Genomic DNA, 21,779 nt, shown 5'->3' on the forward strand with positions numbered 1-21,779 from the left:
CTAGGGTGTGTTTACTCGGGGCTTTTCACATCATGTGAATTCCATACATGATCTGATCACCGAAAACACAGATTAATGGCTCAGAACAGACCGCCAGACTGTTTTTTTCAGCAAAGCATTCTTTCGAAAGATCATCATAGTTTGAGACGCTCCTCTTTTGCAGATTTGCATCCAAAAAGTTCATGATCCCATCAATGAGCACAAGCTCAACAACACTCTTTCAACAAAAATAGCCTCCAAATGTGACGTTTCCGCCTCTGTGCTTCACAGTACCCTTCAGTGCTGTCAGGCTGGAATTCATCTCCACACAGACAGTCCACCAGCAGTCTGATGTTCTGCTAAAAGTGTTCTCCTCTGAAGATGAGAACAAATGCAGTTATTTTAAACAGTTTATTAAATGTCTTCCATGTGCAGTGTCTGACCTCACGCCTCATAATCCACCTCCTCCTCCAGGTTTCGGGATGCGCTTTGGGAAGCCCAAAGGACCGAGGACCCATCCGGAGACGTGGGTGTAAGAACGAGCCAGGACAGGAAGAGCCTCACTGCGTTTGGGCGCAGTAAAGGGAGGGTGGGGGGTTTGAGCCCCTGAGCACAGCTGCTTCCGTCAGCCTTTCTAAGACAGCGGAACACCAGCAGCCGGGACTCTTGAGTTACACTTTGAAGGCCAGTGGCCCAGAGGAACTCTTCAGCCTCACAGAACGTGAGGTGTAGTGTGGTTTGTTATGGGGCTGAATTGACCTGATTCAAATCATCAAGCAGTTCCTCATTAATATTAGTCAGATTACGCCAATAATTATGTAGATTATTACAATGTTTTTTTAATGATGGGTGGAAAATACTATGCTTAAGTATTACTTTGGAAGCTTTGTACTCAAACTTTATTTATACCGAATAACTGTTGGGGAGAGTGGAGCGCAAACCAGAGTAAAATGCAGAATAGGATGCTGCAAATTCTGAAAGTATTTTGACAGATGAGGCTCAACTTGTGTATAAGTCACTCTATTTATTGGAGCCTTTAACTACCTAGCTAGCATGTCCATATGGGCCCTGTATGGGCAACCCACCTGGGAACCAGAAAGTTTTGTTCTCAGGTTCAACGTTGCCCCCACATGTGGATGCCCACCAGGATCAGTGATGGGTTCAGAAGAGGTTAAACATGGGTCCCTTCTGGGTATGCTGAGTATACTTGGTAAAGGTGGGCTGGAAGAATGGGGGGCATTTGGGAAGCCCAACTCAAGCCCAGAGCCCATGCCCACCTAGAACCCAAAGTCCACCCATGTGAGCCCCACATGAGCATGTTGGCTGGGTAGCCATGAAGCATGTAAATAACTCACAGTGAGAGCTAGCCGGGCTACATTACAGCCTCCACACGACGGGGTTAGCTTTAACACAGCGTTACAACTAAGCTTCCCAATGAGACTTTTTAGTGACTGTTAGAATTAGCCCCTCAGTCTGTTAGAATTAATCATGCCTGATGAATTGCTCATAGACTGTGTGTTTAGGTTAAATGTTTAAAACTATCCTATTTTTAATAATTCCTTTACCATTTATTTAATTGCATTTTTAATTATACCTTTATTAGAACACCTCAAACAAATCTGAAAAGATATCCTGTATTTAAATCAGTCGAATTCCTGTTTTTTTTTTTTTTATTAAAACATCCAACTAAATTAATACTGTTGTGAAATAATACAGACCTCAACTACGCTAAATTGCTTTTTGAGGACTAGTATTGCTGATTAGTCGCCATACCACAGACCACTGTATCCCACACCCTCACCAATATTAAAAAACATTAACTTTTTTACTTCAGTTTGATTAATTGTAGATACTTTTTAAAAATTGCCATTTTAAATTAGAGTTAAATTTGTACAAACTCATAGCTACATTCCCAGATTAAGTCGATCAGATCAGATATCTGCCATTTGCTTGGGAGATGCTAGGCTAATGTTGCTAACAGACACTTGATTTAAACAGTTACTAATCTCATCATGAACTATTCCCTTTTAAACATTTAAACATGGACTTAGACTGTCAAAATGAGACAAAATACACCCTGCAGAGCTAAAAAAGTGGGGCAGCCATTTTTTGCTAGAGGTTTACCTCACATTTTTACCTCAGCACAGCCCTGTTTGAAAGCTGAATGCTACAACAGCGCTAAGCAGATAAAAACAGAGCTCCAGTTTAAGTTTAAATGTTTGAATATAGTGTATAAATACAGTTTTACTTTTTTAAATCACATTTTAAAGCAAAAAAATAAAGGTTTTGTCATCCATTTACTGAGAGGAGGGCAGTGTGTTAGCAACGTTAGCCTAGTTAGCTAGCTAGCATCTTCCGTTGTAAACTAAAGAGGCAGATTGACTGCATCTGAGGTAAGTTATACATATACATATTTATTAACTTATTTTCCTTTAATATAATGATATGCACATTTGAATCAAGTAAAGTTAATATAGCTATGTTTTCAGTGATTTCAGTACTTGAGAGAGTTCAAGAGTGGCCTGGATTATTGCAGACCAAAATGACACAAGTGAATGTTTTAAGGCACCTACAACCTTGTCCAAAATGTCCAATATGGCAGCTTTACAGCAGAAGAAAAAACTCTATAGCTTTCAGTGGAAGTCAATGTAGTTATTTCATGTTATTCCAAGTCATTTTGGAGCTTTTTCTGTTCATTCGACACAATGTAAAGGGTAACTGTCAGATTCAGATGATGTCAAAAAATGATGGACAGCAAAAATGGAGCCACAAGGTGTTTGTATGACAACGATGGTGCATATATATATATATATATATATATATATATATATATATATGCATATGGTGCTCAGTCTCTACTGTGCATTACGGTTACATTGTCTTTTGACATATTTGGCACGCCTGTCTTCTTACAAAAGGGGTGAAAAAACTGCACAAGCTGTATTTACATGCAAAATGCCTGGTGGACTGGCTGCTTGTGTGTAGGTATTGTATATAAGAGCCAGCATTAAAAGAAACCAAAGCTCACAAGCTTACTTTTCTTTCCCTTTTACTCAAGATTTTGACTCAGTCACCAAACTGAGCTCTTGGTTTCTGGAAGCAAGCTATAGACGGGAGAGCAGGTCGAAGTAATAGTCTCACACATTTGGGATAAGGTGTACGATGACAGTTTTGCTCTCTATTAGACTTAGACTGTAATGAAAGTGGACACATGAGCAGTTCCCTCATTTGGAGGTAAACACAACAGCACCATCCATGCCTCAGTCCTCATTCATTTTCTGTAGTAATGACATGGAGCTGTTTGACGGTTGAAGGATGTGTATTGTACGTGCATAATGAGCAAATCCAAAGTAGGAATGTGCCGTTAGGCAATGACATGAACCTGTGAATGACCGTGATTTGTCTTCCCATCCTTTTTAAATCACATCGTTAAAGACCTGTAGGGGAGAGCGGGGAACAAACCAACCTGGGGAATGTAGCTTTGAGTGGAACATGGTTTTGGTCATCTGCAAATCAAACCAGTACCATTATTTCTCCTGGCGGCTGTAACTTAGCACTGTGTAGAACCATGCGTACATCTCCTTGAAAGGCTGCTAGGATAAAGTACGGTCTCCACACATTGGGGTCTTAAGTCTTAAGTGTTACAATGAAATAGCCTGCCCCAAAATAAATTCTATAAAAAAATCACATTTGTCAGTCAGGTTTTACTCAGAGTTTACTGAGTTTGTTAAATTACATTTATTTGGATGCAGATATTCTTTATGTATTTTAGGCTGAAAAGCTCATCAGGTTCAAATAACAAAGCTAAGCACTGAAATAATAGTTTGCACAGATAGACCAGACTTGCCTAGCCAGGAACTGTTACATGAATAAATCATGTTTTATAATTTTTACGCAGATCTTACCAGATATTATTGCTGTCCTCTTGGTGTGGTGAGCAAGCTGAAGAAATGTCTAGTCAGCTGGGTTAGCCTTTAGCCCAGCCTTAGCTTTTAGCCTTTTTAGGCGCTCCTCTAGTCTTCTGGACGCAACACTTATGCGTGGTGGCGCTTACTCATCTGTGTGATTTCCCCATCTCCAGTCAGACAGTTTCAGGGGGTTGCAATTTTCTCAAACAATTTTCTCAAACTTAACATGTGTTTTTGCTTTCCTGGGCCAGTTAAAACACTCAGGGGGAGCGATAGAGCACAAATAAAACCAAAACTAGACAGCTGACTGGATAAGTATTCCAAAGGTTGTATTTCAGGCCTTACCTGGGTTTGAGGTTCATAGTTTGTCACTTCCATATAACAAATTGAACCAAATTTAACTCTAACAGATTTTAGATGATAGTTTTAATTCTGGAGAACCTTTAATATGAGTGATGTAAGTGTCGTTAACACTTATTCTTTTAAAGCTTTCTAAATTATTTAGCACTAATTATTAAGTTGTGCCCCATTCTTTTCTACTAGTTGCACTTTCTGTCTTACACTGGCAAGCCTTTAGAACCAAGTCCTGTTTTACACAAGGTGTGTATAAGAGGCGGTTTCCTGCATTTGTTTTTTGTTGTTTTTTTTTTTTTGGGTAGGGGTGAGGGGTTGATTACATTGTCCAACGGTGTGCTTGGTTGCACTTTGTAATGTATTTTTTGTGCTGCTGAAATGTTCAAACTTGTGCCCTGTTCAGAAAAAGAAAACTTCTGTACACTCATAAAATGATTTATTTTAAAAAAATACAGAAAAAGTCTATGCATTCCATTGTATGTTGTTTTATACACATGATTAAGAATATCCACATTACCAGTTCTATTAAATGTCACAGATTATTTACATAAAAAATGACTTGTTTATATCGGACTATGTCCTTTCAAAGTAAAAACAAACAAACAAACAAAAAACAATAAAATGGAGACCTCTTAATATCTTAATACAAACATCAACAACAGCAATTAATGATATTGAACAAAACCCACACAAAGCATGCCTTGATTCCATAGGGGATTCCTATAGTACACAGAACAATCAAAAACCTTAAATAACAATGACAACAAAAAACAAAGTAGCTGCCAGTAGTCAGAAGTAACACAGCACACACTGTGTGTCAATGTTTTTGTGTGTGTTTTTTCATGTGTGTGTGTATGTGTGTGAAAATAAAATATATAGCTTTAAGTGCTTAGAAAGAATCCAGGAAGGGGAAATTTTCAAAAAAGGCAGGCCCACGTAAATATACCCAATTTACCAATTATTCCCAGAAAATGCATCGTCGTACAAAAATGACGTCACCTGAACTCGACAGCTCTCCTCCTGAATTCCTGCGAGACTGAAAGTCCTGAATTTGTAACGGTCGATGCCTGGCGAGGATGACATAATTAGAAGCGTTATTTTAAACTCGCTGCTGTAGATGCAGACGAACACAGAGCGGACTCTATTCACCTTGTCCTTGTCTCTGGGTTTAAAGCGGTGAAAACAGGCTCATCTAGATGGAAATGTGACGTGTATTGTATTGCACATTGTAGAAGCTGCTATCTTTCCTTTCCTAAATGGCCAACAATAATTTCTTATTCCTCTTCCTGATGTACAAAAAGACCTCCTTCATTTGTTAAAAGAGCATGTGAGAAATTTTGCCCCAGTGAGAGGACAAAGGAGGGCTCATTACTGATTTACTGAGGTCTAGCCAAAATGATAAATGGACATTAATTATTGCTAGACTCTGCGCAGCTCTGCCGTAATCAGCGCCTCTGAGCATTTGGAAGAACAAACCGTTAATAGGACACCATGCATTGAGAGTACGACTTGCTAAAAGGCACTCATTTGATCTAGGAGGCAATCACTGTATCAGAGAAAGACACTGAGGAGTCCTCTTATGAGCGACCCATGCAGCAAGCCAGAAAGATTCATTCTCTTGCTGGTGCGACATTGATGAATTACATTCCAATCCTTGTACGTGTGTGTGTGTGTGTGTGTGTGTGTGTGTGTGTGGATGACGCCCACAGTCAGTTTTTTAAACAAACAACTCAAAAAAAAGAACCCAAAAAAAGAAGTCATGGCTACGCTCTACGAAGCCCATGTTAAGACATAACCGCTTTGGGGAGAGCGATAAACATAGGGACATGTGCAAATAACAATAGACATACAGCTTTAGTTTAAAAAATAAAAGACAGCACTGACTAATTTCCACTTTTAAACTACCATTTCAGACTGTACAGTCCTAAAGATGCTCATTGTTAATTACTAGGGACATTTTAAATTCAATCACAGAAGAAACAGAACATTTCCCCTACCTGCTATTAACATATTATACTATATTATAAATAATATTACCAATAACATTTTGGAGCAGGGAAATAGGTTCAAATGGAAGCCATTTTTAGAGCATACCCAGCTCTGATTGGAACAAATCAAGCCCAATGGTCACTCACTTAATGAACTGGAGCTGATCACATTGTATGGTAGGGATGCACAATAATATCAATCAGCAGATACCTGCTTACAAAAATTAAACCTTTCAACATTGGACAGATGCAGCAAGTGTTACATTTGTTTGCTAATCCAAGTAGATGTATGATCTAATATAAATGTTTAGGTTTTAGCATCAAGATTGCACAAGAATTCTGGGCCAGAATTCCCATATCAATGCATCCCTATTATAGTTTGCCCATATTTGTGTAAAAAGCAAGCAAGCAAACAAACAAACAAACAAAGAGAACTGCCACATCAAGAACTACTGTGAAGAATATAAATATAAACGGCTTGGAAGAAAAGAGTAACGATAAATCCAAAGCTCCGACACGTCCATTTCCAGAAAGGCTTGCCAGAAAACAGGCAATAGCAAAAAGCGCAGCATAAATAAAAATAAAAAATAACTCAAGATCTTTTATTCAGGTAGATGCTCTGCTCAGACTGACTGCTAAGAATACCAAAGAACCAGTAGTATGCCTTTAATGGTTTAACGCGTATCTGAATTGGACCTCATACAGTCATTTTATTTGGCACTCTCTTAAAACTGCCCTTCATCATCAATCCCAACATTGCCAGTATGCACAGAACAGACTACAGAAACTGTGAAGAGTTGCTGAAAGACAGAACAACCAAATTCCCTTTAACTGATATTGGAGGTAAATGATCCATTGCATCTGAGAAAACCTCAATTCAGAGCGAGCTTCAGTAAATGGGAATGCACTTAAGTGCATCGTAAGGACACTGGTGTACCAGTCTGGTCGCACTTTCCAACGTTCCTGCCAAAAACACCAAACCATTGTGGATTAAGGCTGAGAACTGTAACATGTTTAACCAGTGCTTCTGTTTCCAGATAAAAACCAAGCATCAAAAAGCACAAGTGGCTTTTGCACCAGAGACCCTGAGAAATTCATATTAAAGAAGTGAATTATTTTATAGATGCATGCCTTCAGCGTCAGAAAGCTACAAACTGCCTGTTTAGACCCTTTCTCCCTGTGCTGGCTGCTGTCAGATCCTACTGTCTGCAAACACAGCGCAATTAAACATAAGCGAGATGCCAGTTCAGCAAAGCCTCCCTCACTGAGAGTAGCTGCTGGTTTATTAGTCGTTCTGGAAAAAGAGACAAAAAACGGAAAATAATAGTTTGCTTTCCAAGCTAAACAGCACAACACAAAATCTGAACCAATCCTGCTCAGTGATGAAAAAGCAAATCACATTTAACTGATATCTGCTCTCTAGCCTCATGTAAAAATACTCAAAACAGATTTCAGTAAAACAAAACGACCAGGGAAAAGAACAAGACCATTTTCTTCTTTTGAGACATGATTGCTGTTCTCCACTTGTGAGAGGCACTTTTATTTTTTTGTAAAAACCAATTAGCTGAGCCACATGATGCACAGTTTGGGAAACAATATGAAAAAGTTCCTCTTGAGAGATCTCCATTTCAGATATAAACAAATATAAAAACAATACTGAGTAAATCAGCAAAAATATTATTAAAATTAAATACTTTGGCTGAGAAAAACCTAAAAAGTACTTTTATGGGGTTATTTCTTAACCAAAAGCTTAAAAAGAAAAATATATAGTCTTCATAAGTTTACAGGAAGTCCAAATATGCTTTTCTTTTGACAGTCCGAATCCTTTACTGGAATGTCAGTCAGGTTCATTAAATAAATTTCAGCCCACCTGTGAAAGAGGGGTAGCGGATGGCGGGTCATTCACGCAGATCGGTGGGCCTGCATTGGGTGCTGCTGTTCAAGGCTGCATCTGGGCCAGGCTCGATGCAAGCCTGAGGAAGCCCTGGCTCTAGAGATGAGGCGGTGAGGGAGCAGGGCCCAGGGGGACGATCTGGACAAGCTGGGCTGGGAGGAGCGTGAGCAGATGTGGCTGGATGAGGCATGGCTGGCAGAGGCTCTCTGGGAGGCGTGGCTGGCCTCTGAAAAACAGGCTTTTCGGGCCTACCTACTGAATTGGCGGCCTGCTCCTTCTGCAACCTGGTAGGGCAAGACGAGCTTTTGGTCTCGGGTTGGTGCGGAGAAGAGGCTGCTGGAGATGAAGCAGAGTTTGGCTCACTGGGCTTGACCTCACTAGGTTTTGCCTCTTCTTCCTTCTTGCCTTCGTCATCCGCATACTGTTGGAGGCGGATGTGCCAGGCCAGGCTGCACACAGCTGAGACAGTCTTGAATTGGTGAATGACGTTGCGGGGGATGAAGTAGATGTCGTCGTCACACAGCTGCACGCGGACGTAGCGGATTCCTTCTCGCCGCAGCTGGTTCAGCTTAGCGTCGTCCACCCACTGGACACACTGCAGGGACAACAGTGTTAATGGACTGCCGAGACTAACGTATCCCAAGTTGTCCCACCATGCTCGCCTTCAACCGAATGGTAATGATTATAGAATCAGCGTAGACGATGAGTGTATAATAAAAGCCATTATCTCATTATCTCATTATCTCCAGTTCAGGGCTTTTGATTTATATTAGAGGTAATGACTCACTGTCTCTTTGCTGTAGTGAATGGAAATACATAGAGACGTGCTATACGCATCAAGCTGATATCTGGAGAAAATGCTGTAACAAATATGATCAAGTCCTGTAACGAATCTAGTCTAGAGAATCTAGTCGCGTGCACACAGTCTGAGGTTCATGCTGTTAGAGCCGTGTGTTTCTTCCTGTGGGGTAGTCGAGTGTTTAAATAGTTTCAGCATGATGGCCTAATTTTAGATGCACATCTCATCAAATGCTTTAATTAAATCTTGGCAGGTTTTACTGAACAAATAGGATGTCTGTTCAGTATCAGCCCATACAATAAGCTGTCAGTACAGGTATGAGGAAAATTAGTGTAATACCATTGTGCTTATGGTTTCCAATGTATTCCCAGCCAAAAACACCCACCAATTGTGTCATGCTCGGATACTTCAGCATATACTAGGGGTGTATTGATGTATTCTATGTGCACAGCACCACATAGAATACATGATATGCTGTTATGGGCCAAGACTGATTAATGTAATGTGGAAAAAATTTAATAAAAAAGTATCTCACTGGTATTCTGGCCTTTTCCCCTTTTATTTTAAATCCTAAAATGGAGGTGGATGAGACAAGGATGGTCTATCAGCATTGTTAGACAGTTGTAGAGTATGTGTGCAAAAACACATTGCTACCAGAAAACACACACCAACAGTTACTGTGCCAACAACCTCAGGCATGACTATGGTAGAAAAGAAAAAACAAAAACATATTTTTTGTCCAGGGAGCTTATTTTAATAAGCTAGTAACTTCAGGTGGCATTGCACAAGGATGACTGGGCTACAAACACCTGAGGTGGATGTGAGAGGATTTACAGATTGAGAAGAGGTGGTACAGTGAAGTGAATTATCCATGGAAAATGGGTTGCATGTTAATGATTGGCAAAAAGGAGTGACTGCATTTAGGCGTGGGAAGCAGTTGAATTTGCAGGTGTATGGAAGCGTACGGTCATACAGGTCTACTATCAGTGGCAAAAATCCCAGTCAACAGGAAATTCCTGTCAGAATTGAGGGACATGGACCAAGGGACAGGGACAGCTGGCAGGTTTTATGGCTAGTGAACAGAAATCTCTTCTCTTTCATGCAAGAATTGCTTCTAGAGGTCAACTCGGGTCCTTCACAACCATATTTCTGAAAGAACACTCCACAAAGAATTGTAGATCATGAGCATATGGAGTCCTTTCATCAATTCTGCTCAAGAATGATAAGATTTTCCTATAGACAGTTTTCTGCCACTACTAGTAGACCAGTAAGACCATACTCTTCCATACACCTGCAGATTCAGCTACGTCCTTCACACTCCCAGGCCTTTGGCATGCCCATATGCAATGCAATCACTGCTTTTTGCCAATCACTACAATTTGCAATGAGGCATAAATCATTTCACACAACCCACAGGTATTTACAGGCAAATCAGTCACTGCAAGATGAAAAGCCTTCTCAGAGCAGTGCATTAAGCAATGTTGCCAAAAAACACTCCAATCAAGTCCAGACACTGCCCTTACAGTAACACTCTGACCACAGAATGAACTCTCTCTGGGCCCTTTGGTCAGCGGCAATTCTTAACAAGGTTTTGAACTGACTCATAAATAAAAGCAAATAAATGCAAAAACAAGGCTGCAGCCGTAAGATCTTATCCTTTCAATGACAAGTGAGCTGCCTGTCCTTCACAAAAGACTTCCCCAACACAGGAGTTATTTAGGCTAGCCTGTCCTGGTCTTGTGACCCCAAAAAAAGGACACTCCACCTACCTGTGAGACAGGAGGCTCGTACAGATCTAGCTGAAGCCTTTGTACAACATCATTGAAGTCCTCTGCGTGAAAACACACCACGTCTTTGGTAATTCTTGGTCGGTCACTCCTGCCAGACAGATTACAGATAAAAAGCAACATCAAAAGGTCAATCTGTTTACGGTCAGGAAGGCTGTGCAGCCTTTCAACCATGTCATTACAGTATGAGATGTTTCCCCAGAGGTGGGTGAATGCCACCACTTACCACTCTCCAAACTGCACCGCCTTCAGGACCCCCACGGCAGCTGTGCTCTGCCAGTCGAAGCTCTGGCCCACATGGTCAGCGTGGGCTCTCGTCCTGTCCTCAAACAGAACCTCCCGGGGCTCGCTGGTCCGTGGCAGGTAGTGCAGGTTCTTGATCTCATTCATGGATCTGTAAGCACCAATAGAGGTTAGTGTTTAATCACTTGGCCTCATAGCAGCCTCTGTCTCTAGGCTATGCTTACAGTTACTATAAAAATAGTGTATATACTATTGTACTATAAAAAGCGTCACAGTTGAAAAAAAACAAAATGAGAGCCAAAACCCTGACCATATATTCTCAAGCGGAGCAAAATGATCACTCCAGCAATCGAAAGAATGAGTTTACTGCAATTTACTGCAATGAAAAGCCTTCTCAGAGCAGTACATTAAGCAATGTTGCACAGTTAAACCAGAATATTGTCCAAAAAACACTCCAATCAAGTCCAGACACACTGCCCTTACAGTAACACCCTGACCACAGTATGAACTCTCTCTGGGCCATTTGGTCAGCTGCAATTCTTACACTGTTCTTATTTTAATAATAAACCTCTCATGGAAAACCCCTGATGTGACTGGGACTGGCCTGCCCTACTAGTTTTGAGCAAGTTTAGTGTTTGTTATTTTAGGTGAATGTAATGAACACAAACAAAACTTGACTGATAAGGATGCTCACAGCACACAAACATTCTCCGATGGGTTAGAGGGGTGGGCAATCCCAGTACATCCTGGAGGAATGGATTCCTTCACACATGTGTGCTTTTCCTGATTCAACTCAACTCTTAATTACCATGTTAAGTAGGTCTGTTAGAGCAGGGAATTTGCTGCAGGGAACTGTGCTGGACTACAGCCCTCATTGCCCACCCATGGGTTAAAGGATAATCTGCATACTGCAAACACTTATGCCAGATCAGTACTGCAAAGGTTGCCGTCAAAAAGATTTTAAAGATATCTTGTACTCATACCAAACCATCACGGCATGAATGTCACAGTACGGTGAACACATGCCTACAGAGAATATGCAGTACACGACTTCCAAAGCTCTCCCGTGCGAATAGCACATTGAATGTTGTGCAAGCAACGACCAAAGGGCAAATGCTGAAACTAAGTGTCAAAATAAGAGCGATCAGATACAGAGCAGCCGGCTGACCTAGGCTCAGTTTCTCAACAGCTTTGTAGTAGATCAGCACATATTTAAATAAAATATTTCTAATTTTTACTGAAAAATATTACAATGTTCATACTGAAGACTAGAGCTGATTGGATTACATCTAAATACAGAACAAATAAGGGTGATTATTTTATTATTTTATTTAAAAAAAACAACAATGAAGTAAGTAAAAGTGGATAAAGGTGGGTCCTGGCCTGAGGAAGTTTGGAAACCTTTGCCTTACCTATACCATACCACTATGCAGTTTAATAACCAAATATTCCAATACATTTAAATACCTCACCTTGTTTATAAGCCAAGCTTCATTAAACATTTACCAAAATATGTAACAGCATGGGGGTTATAGAGATGCATACCTGCGCCGCTTAAACGGAGACTTAGGCATGTCAGCTGTAGGAACCATCTGCTCTCCCGGTCGCACCCACATGATGGGCCCATCGTCGCTTTGTGAGCGACAGTCCAGCTTCAGACTGGACAGAGTCCCCCATGGCAAGGTCATCTGCACAGACACACAGTTCAATGATTACAGCCATCTGGCAGTGAATCTGTATGAACACACATGCAAAGCCCTGCACAGACACGGCCAGGACATTAAACCAAAAGTGTCAATCTCATGTGCACAGCCAACAAAAAGTCTGACAAAATGAGATTTCAGTGAATGATTTTAACATGCACTAATGGAGCAAGGCAAACTTCAACAGTGAGATTCATAAATCATTGGTCTTAGTGCTGCTCAGTGGCAGTGGAATGTTTGCAAACCTTTAGGAATGGAGATTCCTCCAGCATGTCCAGGAATTCGGGAAAGAAATCACCCACTTCCTCATCCACGGCTCCCACCAGGCTGATCTGTCTCATGGGGCCAGCTCTGTATGTCCCAGAGCAGTATGTTCGGCTTACCTGCAAAACACATGTCCCCACATTTTTTAAAAATACATTTAAATACATTTTGAACAAAAGGGACCATTTAAGAACAATGGTTACACAACTAAATATTATGTGGTATGTGAAGTACTATCAATTTTAGACCCAGGGCTAACCTCAAGTATTTTTTTCAAAATGAAAACTAAATACAGTACAGACTGACAGAACTTTGACTGCTTTCAGTAGAGCATTTACAAATGAACATCAATATCAGTGCATTGCCCCTTATCCAAGTGTTCAAACAACAGGCCTGTTAACAACTGTTTGTTTAGCCAAGGGCAGCTCTCAAACGTCATGGAGCAAAAGCCTCGTCGTTTGGCCTCCAGACAGCAGAGGCGCATTTGGCGCACAGCTCCAGCCACTTCCGCAGACGGTTAATGCACTTTGGATGGTGCAGTGTAATAGATGCCAGACTTAAGCAAGTAATAAACGGCCCTGCTGTGTTGTTTCTCTAGTGGTTAGCAGGATAAGAATGTGTGCTTGACATGCAAAACCTTGGATGGCTCGCTATTCATGAATTTGAAAAGCTGCCTGAGAAAGAATTTCCATTAAAGCCTTGCCCACCCGTTTAGTGTTTTGTTCCTACTGAAGGCTATATTTTGCTGTGTGAACATCTATGATGTTTTCAGACTCAGCAGGTCAAATACTTCAGAGATATTTATGTTCTAATATTATTATCTTGACTGGTTTATAAGAACTGCTCCTTGTCTTTTAGTGCAAAGTGTAGAAAAGACACACTCAACATTACCAGAAAAAAAAAAAACTAACTGTAATGCTAAAAATTTAGGAGGATATTTTATAAAAATATCCCAAGATCATGACAAAGCTATACATTTAGGTTGTATTCGGATGGATTTTTCCAGCCCTTACATCATAAAAGTAAACACTGTCTTTCGATCATTAGCTGTGTGCTCAGGTCATAGAATCCATGATATTTTATTCACCCTCTTGGTGGCTGTACTAGATCATAACTTAACCTAGCCAGACTAACATACAGCCTTCACAAGGTGGGGATAGTTTTAACAGTGTTACAACCAAAGCCCTATTCCTACTGAAGGTTACACTTTGCGGTGTCAACATCTATAATAACGTTTTTGACCTGCTGAGTCTGAAAACTTAAAAAGGCAATCTTTATGTTCCAATATTATTATCCTAGCTGGTTTATGAGCACTGCTCCCCGGTCTTTTAGTGCAAAATCTAGGAAAGACTATGGACTGCCTGAGAAAACCCACACTGAAGTTTGCAGCACTGTGCCCTGACAAATGTCATAAAAAATGTGGACAGATCCAAAATTACATCAGAAACACCAGCACTGGAAGACCTTTAGCTGCGATACAAAGCATTTGCAAGTTGTGTTTTTTTCCAAAAGGGATGTTAAAGTACTGACTCTAATGACTCTAACTGTCTTTAATTTATATTTTATGTTATGAAAGACAGAGTAACTGTGCATGAGGACTTGCTGAATTTTTGTTTTGGTTCATGAGCTACAGAGGTTTTCTTAAATACATCGCAGTTAAAATTGACTGAATATGGGGGTCCTGGGGTATTGTCTCTGCTGAACACTTTCAGAATTAAAAAACAAAAGTTAAATGTAATTGTTGTTAGGACTTTGCTTAATCCCAAACTGAGATAAGAGCCAGTGCCAGAGTCTCTCCAAAGTCACTCACACTGTGGTAATTCTATTGCTGTCTGGATGCAAGAGTTATCACTATGGAGACCTGTATTTTATTGTATTTTCAGACACCCCACAGTAAACCAATCCAAATAGGACTCCAGAGAAACAATGTGAAGTCTATGATCAGAAAAGAAAATGAAATAGATTGCAAATGTTCATAGATGTTTAATTTACAAATCCATCAGAACAGTTTTGTGCTTAATTTGCCATGGTTGAAGTTTCCTTTTCACTAAACACATTTAATTTGATGGATATTTTAGGCATTTAAGTTGGAAAGCTAATTTGGCTCAAACATAAAATTGTATTCAATAAACTGTGCTTGTATCAGTATATCTGACTTTTTAGCAACTGTTACTACTGCCCCTTCCATGCGGTAAAATTAACCCAGATTGCTGCTGATTATAGTGTGTGTGTGTGTGTGTGTGTGTGTGTATATATATATGTATATATATATATATATATATATATATAGAGAGAGAGAGAGAGAGAGAGAGAGATGATATATAGTATATATAGGTTTTAAAATAATGGCAACACACACACACAAACACACACAAGTATTATAGAGAATTAATTTAGACCTACCTGGGAGTGAAAGTTGGCGATAGTAGTAGTCTCAATATCCTTCTTGCCTAGAATTTCCATTTTGACCGGTGTGTTGGGGAAGTTGAAGGCAAAATAGTCCAGGAAATCAGGCATGTAGGCAGCAGCACCATGTACCACGGACAGCGCATAGCGTGCCGCTCCCTTAGAGGTTTCGCTGAAGGCCAGCTCGAGGAACTCCCGAGCAAACCTCTCTGTGTCTCCAGGCCGCAGGAAAGAGATCTCATCAGCGTAAGCATGTAGCACCGACGCCCCTCCGTTGGGCTGCTTCTCCTCATGTATGAGCTTGCTGAAGCTAGTGCCTGTCTGCAGGCAGGAGCTGCGAATAAAATGGTCTTGGTGAGAGAGGAAAGGCGTCTGCACCCCTTTGGGTGTGCGATACTCATCCAAGCCTGCGTTGGTCTGACAAAGCTTCTCATCTTTGATGTATGAAAGCACGGCTGGTTCGTCTGTGGGGGGAGGATTATCTCCGGTCAGGCCAGCGCACATGGTCTGCACCTCCTTGTTGTACACACGCAACAGCTTGCCGCGCTCATCTTCACGGTTCCTTTTCTTTTTCTTCTTCTTTTTGAGAAGGTACTCCTCCAGGGTCTGAGTTTTTCCGTTCTCATTGTGACTCTCTGAAGGAGGGGAGATTAGGATTAATGCTCAGGTCAAGATGTTGAATACAAGACTTTCCTATAACATATCAAGGTGGTTTTGGTTAATATGCTAAAACCATATAACTTGGAAAACTCTTGCACAAAAGCCTCAGATCCTCTGATCCTATTTATTTATTTATTTAAAACAGAGTACAATGAACATGTGGGTGGTGTAACAGTCTCAACCAAACAAAGGTACTGATGTGTGTCTGTTGCACTCATACCAGCTCCATAAAAACACTGCCACTACCATGTCAGTTGTCACTAATGAGCTACAAACAATCCACAACACAAATCATATCTGGTTAACAGTGGTCTTGTGTCCAGAAACTACAGACAGGACATAAAGGTTTCACACTGAAAACATCTAGATATTTAAATAACACACAACAGCAGGCAAAGAGTTCATGGCGGTTCATGCAACAAAGACTTCCAGCATGCAAATCACAGGTTAAAAAGTAATCACAGAAGAACTGCATGCAACCAGCATTTCCTATAATTTTATATAATCCTTTCATATTGTTATAGACAAGTTTAAGCCATTCTTCTTTGCAGCACTGCTTTAATTAAGATGAAAGTTTTTCCCAGCGTCAACCAAGGCGGTACTGGATTATTTTTAATGTTTCGTTTCCCTCAGCCTTTAAGATAAAGAACTGTTCTGCTCTGGATCATCGTCTTGCTGCAGAACCCAGTTACATTTCAGCTTCAGCTCATGGACACAAAATGAAGATGGTTTACTTAAAAAAATAGTTCAAATCATATCTAAAACAGAATTTGAGGTTCCTTCAATAACAGCAAGCTTTTCAGGTTCTGAGGCAACAAGACATCCACACACCATGATGCTACCACCACCCTGTTCGAATGTTGAGTGTCTCTACTACCAAATGTACCATAGATATCAAGGGACTTATTGCCCTATAGGTTACACCTTAGACTGGACAGTCAGGCTTCTGTTTTGCTGCTCTCTAATGAACAGCACTTCTGCCTACCCCTGTGGAGTCATGAACACAGAACATAGCTGACGCTAGAGAGATGCCAAGTTTCCTTAGTGTTCTCTGGGAACTTTTGGTGACTTCCAGGGTCATTTTCTGCTGTACTCTTGGGGATATTTAGGCAGGCCAGTCTCCTGACAATATTCACTGATGTTACTAACATTCTCAATATGTAGATAATGACCCTCTGTGATTTGGAGATACCCTACAACTTCGGTTTTGTAGTACACCAACAGTTTTAATGTTATCTCTTCTGGATTTACTTTTGACCACGGTCTTGTGTCGTGTACCACGAACTCTGAGGGTACACTTAAATATGAGTATATTTTACGTTCAGTTCATTTGTTTCCTGACTAACTGGGCCCCCCTGCAAGTATCTCTGTGTAATATTACGTTTTACTTTTTAAAGCAGCATTATGCAGTATTATTCCATAAAACAAAAGCATCAAAATCATGTTGCCGCTCCACTGACTGCAACAGGGAGAATAGTGCCGCTATCGTATCGTATATACCCTGGACTCGGCACACTGCTAACTGTACTATGTAACTTTGGTGATGCAGGCAGGACAAGCGTAACCAGAGTCATATTTGTGTTAAATCCTGTAATATTGCTTTACCCAGTCAGTCCACTTCTTTCACTTCAGATGCCAGTTCTATATGCCTAAGCTTATAAAATGCTTGTGAAAAGCACGTCCTGAAAGCGCAAACCTTGACTGTAGATGAAGCCCAGGAGCGTGAAGTACCAAATCTTGCATAATGCTGCTTTAAAGATCTACACTCTTTCACACTCACATTGTCCATGTTCTTATAACAGCGCTACAACACTCAACAGGTTGTCTCAAAAAAGGTGGTAACAACATAGTCACAACCTTATTACTGAGTAACATTGCCAAACGGTATTGCCAACTTACAAAGTGCATGCACAACATCAGCCCTATTCGGATGAGACTGGATTTACATGGGGTTAAGCTGTAAGTCTCACAAAGAAGCTCCTTTCTTTTGATGATGGGCAAGAGGCTGCGTTGTCAAAACCTCCTACCCAGCAAGGTTATGGTTAGGTTATGACAACCTACAGTTTTGGTGTCCACAATGTTGTTTCAACGTTATCACAACGTTAAAATATAATTCTTAAGAAAGCTGTGGCCACGTTATCCGACACCATTCCAGGTTAATAATAATGATTAATATCATACTGCAACATTATTTAATAATGAGGTTGCGGTATAATATTAATCATTATTATTAACCTGGAACGTTGTCCAGGTTAATGTTGTCAGATAACACGTAAATATGAGTATATTTTACATTCCGTTCATTTGTTTCCTGACTAACTGGGCCCCCCTGCAAGTTTCTCTTTGTTTAATATTACATTTTACTTTTTAAAGCAGCATTATGCAGTATTATACCATAAAACAGAAGCATCAAAATCATGTCGCCGCTCCACTGACTGCAATCCGACTGCAATCGGACTCCACTGACTGTTATCCGACAACATTCCAGGTTAATAATAATGATTAATATCATACCGCAACATTATTCAATAATGAGGTTGTGTCAATGTTGAAAAACCTCTTTGAGAACATAAACAGCCCCAGCTTTTGAGAGCGTTGTAGCAACATTGCAAGAACGTAGATGTTGTGATAAATGTTTTTTTGGGTAGAACATCTAGACAACATCTTTCTGAGCAATTACATTTCAGCAGACAACGTTGTGGACACCAAAACTGTAGGTTGTGACAATGTAACCATGTTTGCTGGGCCCACATTGTCACAACCTTAGGTTTTGACTGTCTTACGATACAATCAAGAGGTAGTGCTGTTTACCTAGTCTCAAAAAGGTTGTCACAACGTTGTCACTCATTCTTAGGCAGCTACTAAAACTACCTGTTGGCATCTGAGCTAAAACCCATGGAGTTTCCTGCACAACTTGGCTCCTAATAAGACCAACAGATCAAACTGACCCTGGTCCTGGGGTAACCCTGGGGGTAACCCTCACGGTCACGCTGATCAGTATGTTGTTAAAACCTCCTCGAACGTCCTCAGATAACGTTGTCACAACTTTCTAACGTAGAGTGTCCAAGCAGACCATAACTACACGTCTTCACAACGTTGTGCAGGAAACACCACAGAATTGTGCAAAGTCCAGTCAGTCATGATACCACATGGCAACGTCGTGACAACCCTTCTGAAAGTGCATCATCCTTTAAAAAAAAAAACGTTGCAGCAACGTTGTACGAACAGAGACATGGGCGCTATGTTGTCAGGTAATTTAGCACTACGTTGTGTTAGAACGTCGTGCCAACGTAGAGTGCACCAACATTGCACGTCGTCACAACGTTGTCACAACGAAACCGTGCTAGATGGTTTGATACTAAAACTACAGCAAACGTAAGGTAGAAAACTCGGTTCTCCCGCGGGTTAGCTGGCGCTACTTAGGCGGACACCCCACACTTCACAGACTTTCTGGAGTGGACCCGGGTCAGCCCGGTCCGTTCTGGTCCACACTTTGCCCCGGACTGGGTGAGTGCTAGCTCGCGTTACCTTTCTTCTTCTTGTTCTCCGGGACTTTAACGTTCGCCTCCGCGTTCTCCTTCTTCACCTTCAGCTTCCCGTCCTTCTCCACGCGCTTCTCTTTGCGCTCGCGCGGCTCGGCCTTGGCGACGGTGAGCGGGGTGAAGGTGAAGAGCGGGGCGGTGAGAGCGGACACGGGCGCCTTCGGTGCCACTCGGGCCGCCGCCGGAGGGGTCTTCCGCGGGGGCCACGGGAGAGCGGAGATGGCTGCTGCTTTCTTAGGGCCGTGGTGGTGTTGGTGAGGGGGGTGGTGGTTGTTGCTGTTGTTGCTGTTGTTGTTGTTGTTATGATGGTGTTGGTGTTCGCGCGACGGGGTCCGTGGCTGCGCGAGCGGACGCTCTTTGGTGCCAGAGTGGCCGCGCGGCTGAGGGTGGTTCTGCTGCTGCTGCTGTAGTGATGGTGGTGGTTGTTGTGGTGATGGTGGTGGTGGTGGTGGTTGTTGGTGGTGTGATGGTGGAGGTGGGGGAGGTGGATGTGACTGCTGAGGTAAGGCTCCCCGTTGCTGAGCGTGTTGTTCGTGGGGTCGGTTGTGGTGGTGATGGTGGTGGTGCTGGTGGTGGTGCAGCTTCGCCCTCTTCGCCTCCGTCTCCGCTCTCTCGTGCCTGTCGCCGCACGGCGAGCGCTCGCGTTTCTTCTTCTTCTTCTTCTCCCTGGCCGCCGCTTTGTCCGCGCCGCCGCTGATCTTCTCTTCCACTTTTCCTCCACATTTGACGCGCGCCAGGTCGACCTGCGCAGCCATTTTGCTCGGGGGGGTGAAAAAAAATTTAAAAAGCCTCGGCGGAGTGGAGCGCGCATGTCTCTCGCGGATCAGCGGCGCCTGGGATCTGTAGTCCGCTGCTCTCGCGCTCCCGATCGCAGGCCGCCGGATTGTAGTTCTTTCCGCCGCTTCACCGCAGCGCGCATGCGCCGGCCGCGGCGCATCCCGGGAGATGGAGTTTTCGCGCGCCTCAGCTGGTCGGACGGCTGCGTGCGCCGCTGCACGCACCTTGTCCAGGAGCTGACGTCATCGTGGAACTCAATAGGCTGGGCGGCGCTCTCTGCGGGCGAGTGAAACAGCGCGTGCAGGAGACACAGCGGACAGTGGAGGAGAGCAGAGCTCAGAGGGGGCGGAGCTCCAGAGAGGAGGAGGAAGCACCAGCGCAGCACCTGCAGTAAACAAACCACTGAAGAGGTCTGATAGCATTGAGCTACACAATGTGATACACACAGTCATCTGCAAAAGTTTGGACACCCCTGGGCATATGACGTGTATGTACAAACTAGGCAGATAATTGAATTAATTCACACACTTCTGCACATTTTCATTTGACTTACTCTCTATTTACACTTTTACTATGTTGTATTTATATATATATATATATATATATATATATATATATATATATATATATATATATATCTTTTTTTTTTTTTTTTTTTTTTGAAATGTGATACACACGGTCAGTGAAAAAAAAGGAGCCCACTTTTTTTTTTTTTTTACCATATTAAAACATACGGACATGTGATCAACACTAAACAGGTACAACTGAGAAAATGTCTGGTTCTGGAAAATGTAATTAATAGAAATACAATTTTCCTGTTATAAAAAAGTTAGAACACCCCCACATTTATTACGGCTTAAAATGTCTACAATTAGAATCAGGCGCAGCACGTCAGCCACAGGTGATCAGAACCTCATTAGAGGAGATTCTGGAGGAGCCGGCCTTATTTAAACCTCAGACAGTTTGGTGTGCTCTTGACTGGTAAAGTAAGTGTTATTACCGTGGTGAGACCCAGAGAGCTCTCTGAGTCCTTCAGAAAGCAGGCTGTAGATGCAGAGGATTCTGGGAAGATTTTTTAATAATAAGGATTTTCTCTTTGCACACCCCCGTTAAAAACAGAGCAGTCTCTGTCTGATGGTAAATGCATGCATACATATGTATGCACAGTCTGTGATTTTGCTTCATCTGTGAGTGATGGTAATGTGTGGTCTCATCATAGCAACAGTGCAAGTTTACAGAGTTAGTGAGGCTGTTTTATAATCAGGAATGAAGATAAAACAGAAACACAGAAGCTGCCTCGTATTTGAAACTCTGTGATCAAATCTTGAGGCAGACAAGCCTAACAAGAAAGTGCTGTAAACAGCTAATCATTAAATAACTGCTTGGAGTTCCCATCTAGTGTCTAGTTTGCAGTGTTTAATGGTACGCTGTAAAAAGCACAATAAGCACATTAATTATACTTATTTAACATTAGT

General features: G+C 41.8%; 2 protein-coding genes across 3 annotated transcripts in view; one reads left to right on the top strand and one right to left on the bottom strand.

Moving 5' to 3' along the window:
- ptpn22 (protein tyrosine phosphatase non-receptor type 22) overlaps positions 1-4,701 on the top strand; it is a 33,396-nt gene extending 28,695 nt beyond the window's left edge. The window contains exon 29 of one of the 2 annotated variants that reach the window (XM_072696155.1): positions 271-4,701. In XM_072696155.1, the coding sequence (XP_072552256.1) occupies positions 271-515 (245 nt within the window). In that variant the 3' untranslated portion in view covers positions 516-4,701. The remainder of the gene's footprint in view (positions 1-270) is intronic. The other variant, XM_072696156.1, reaches the window with a different exon arrangement.
- On the bottom strand, positions 4,656-20,338 carry rsbn1 (round spermatid basic protein 1). Its single transcript, XM_072696157.1, is given in 8 exon segments — positions 4,656-8,718; positions 10,692-10,800; positions 10,936-11,103; positions 12,498-12,640; positions 12,901-13,038; positions 15,323-15,960; positions 19,514-20,303; positions 20,306-20,338. Coding segments are annotated over 8 exon segments (2,610 nt in total). The 3' UTR covers positions 4,656-8,127.
- Between the last annotated feature and the right edge of the window lie 1,441 nt (positions 20,339-21,779).

The sequence above is a fragment of the Salminus brasiliensis genome, chromosome 14 (assembly GCF_030463535.1).
Source record: "Salminus brasiliensis chromosome 14, fSalBra1.hap2, whole genome shotgun sequence".
Classification (NCBI taxonomy): domain Eukaryota; kingdom Metazoa; phylum Chordata; class Actinopteri; order Characiformes; family Bryconidae; genus Salminus; species Salminus brasiliensis.